At 42.7% G+C, this 2,154-nt stretch overlaps 1 protein-coding gene across 1 annotated transcript; it reads right to left on the bottom strand.

Moving 5' to 3' along the window:
- Positions 1 to 512: 512 nt before the first annotated feature.
- Positions 513 to 1,718, bottom strand: LOC108657880 (lysosomal aspartic protease). The gene has a single exon (XM_018110532.3). It carries the CDS (start codon positions 1,669 to 1,671, stop codon positions 550 to 552), a length of 1,122 nt encoding a protein of 373 aa, XP_017966021.1. The 5' UTR covers positions 1,672 to 1,718; the 3' UTR covers positions 513 to 549.
- Positions 1,719 to 2,154: the final 436 nt, after the last annotated feature.

Below are 2,154 nucleotides of genomic sequence, written 5' to 3'. Positions count from 1 at the left end.
ATTCAATTCAGTAAATGAACGCCCCAAAAGTTATGTGAGGTATTTTTTTTAATACTCTGTTATGGAGAAACATTTATAGTAAAGTTTAATGGAAATTTTTTTACTCAATTGAAATCATTTTAATGTATATACCATTTTACAAGTGTAAGCTCTTCTAATTAATAGATTCATATATTATAAATATAAAATAATAAAAATAAAAAATTTTACATAGACCAAAAATGGCTTTTTATAAGCAACTTCTTCCATGAACTGTTCACAAACATTCCCAGACTTACTACAAATGAGGGCTCTCCTTTTCTTTAACCCCATTCAGAACACTCTAATCTTACAAAATATACGACGCAGTATATGATAGAAATATAAACAGAAATTCAAGTTGTTTTCAATCACGTCTAATATAATTTTGCAATATTAATAACACATATTTACAGACAATATAATTTCTTCCATTAGTTTTTTCTATTTACTAAATCAAGTCAAAAAAAAAAAAGTGTACACATTTAAAAATGTTTTTTTTTGCATTTCGGGATTCGTTTATTTCAATTCTTAGGCAACTGGGGCGAAACCAATGCGGTTGTTGCCCAAATCGAACTCGGTGTAGTACTTGCCAATGAAGACATCGCCCAAGATCCAGAAGTCGGTGCCCATGTACTCGAAGCCGGACTGGCACTCGCCATCGGACTGGATGATATATTGAGCTGGCTCCAGGGTGAACTTGGTGCCACCAATGTTGAGGTTGAGCACGGGCATTGAATCGACAGCGGCGCAATCGACAAGACCATCCTCATCAACGTTGAGCAGATTGTTCAGGATATCGTAGGCATCGCCAGACACAACCAGGAGAGAGGTGCCGGTGTCAGCAATAGCCTGGCAGTTTTCGCACAAGGTCTGGCCATCAATGGAAACGCTGTCCACAGCGAACTGCCAGTAGCCCTGCTGGGAGATGGGCACGTAGGTCAGTTCACCGGTGTACAGAGAGGAGTCGGAGCCACCAAAGATCAGCTCACCGCCCTCGTTGGAGGTGCCATCGCGAGCCAGATAGAACGAGAACACAGACTGATCAACCAGACCCTGGGAGACCATGTTGTAGAAGGGTGGCACAACATTGTCCACGGCAAGGGATTGGTAGGCCATGCCCAAAATACCATCGAATTTGGCGTTGGTGAAGCTGTTGCCTGGCTCAGAGGTGGCCTCGGCAAAGGTCTGCTTCTTGATCACCAGGCCATTGACGTCGACAGTATCGGTGGACAGGAAGCCGGAGAGGCTGCCGGAGCCGTACTGGATGGAGAAGCTCTCGCCGTTCGCTTCGTAGGTGGAGGACTTGTCGTGATCGTACTGGTTGTGATTCATGCAGGCCACATCGAAGAACCAGCAAGTGCTCGATGGCACCCACAGGTTGGAGGAGCCCGAATCGAACAGAACCTTGAAGCTCTGTGGGGGCGTACCGATGCTGATGGCGCCATAGTAGGCCATGTTGATCGAGTTGGAGAGCTCCTCCTCGTTCAGGCGAGCATTGGGCACATTGTATTTGGCGCGCAGGTAGGCCTTCTCGGCCTTGACATTCTCACGGGTCTTCACGAAGTTCTCGTGCTTGAGAATGGGCACGCGATGGAGCTCGGCGCTGGCCACGGCCAGGACCACAGCAAGGACTATGATTGATTTCAGCATATTTTCAATTGGTGTCTACTAAATTTCGACTAATTTGAGAGAGCTACTTAGGCTGATATTTATACTAAAATCGGTTATCAATATTGGCCTAGGCACTGTACAATCAAATCACACCACAGATCTGTCTATGATACTGTCTCAACAATTTCGATTGACTACTTATCACAGTTTGCTTGAGCTGATATCCCTCAATTGTATTATATATATACATACCTGATTACATATATATGTATTATATATATTGTACATTTTCAATTGCCTTTCTATTAAGCGTCATTGCATAAATCTAACCCAACTCTCGGGAAACTCAAGAACCCTCCAGTACAATTGGTACTCCAAAGCCGATTCTGATAACCCTAGTGATATTTATGTCTGACTTGTCTATAGATTATAGCATTCCTGTTCTATTATTACGCATTATTGTTTATTAGTTTGATTTTCAATTGTTTATGTTTTTCCCAGATTACTTAACTTAGCTAAGTC

This window comes from Drosophila navojoa, chromosome X, assembly GCF_054131105.1.
Source record: "Drosophila navojoa isolate 15081-1374.11 chromosome X, UAZ_NAV_1.0, whole genome shotgun sequence".
In the NCBI taxonomy this organism is placed as follows: domain Eukaryota; kingdom Metazoa; phylum Arthropoda; class Insecta; order Diptera; family Drosophilidae; genus Drosophila; species Drosophila navojoa.
This window is presented reverse-complemented; position numbering and strand designations above follow the sequence as displayed.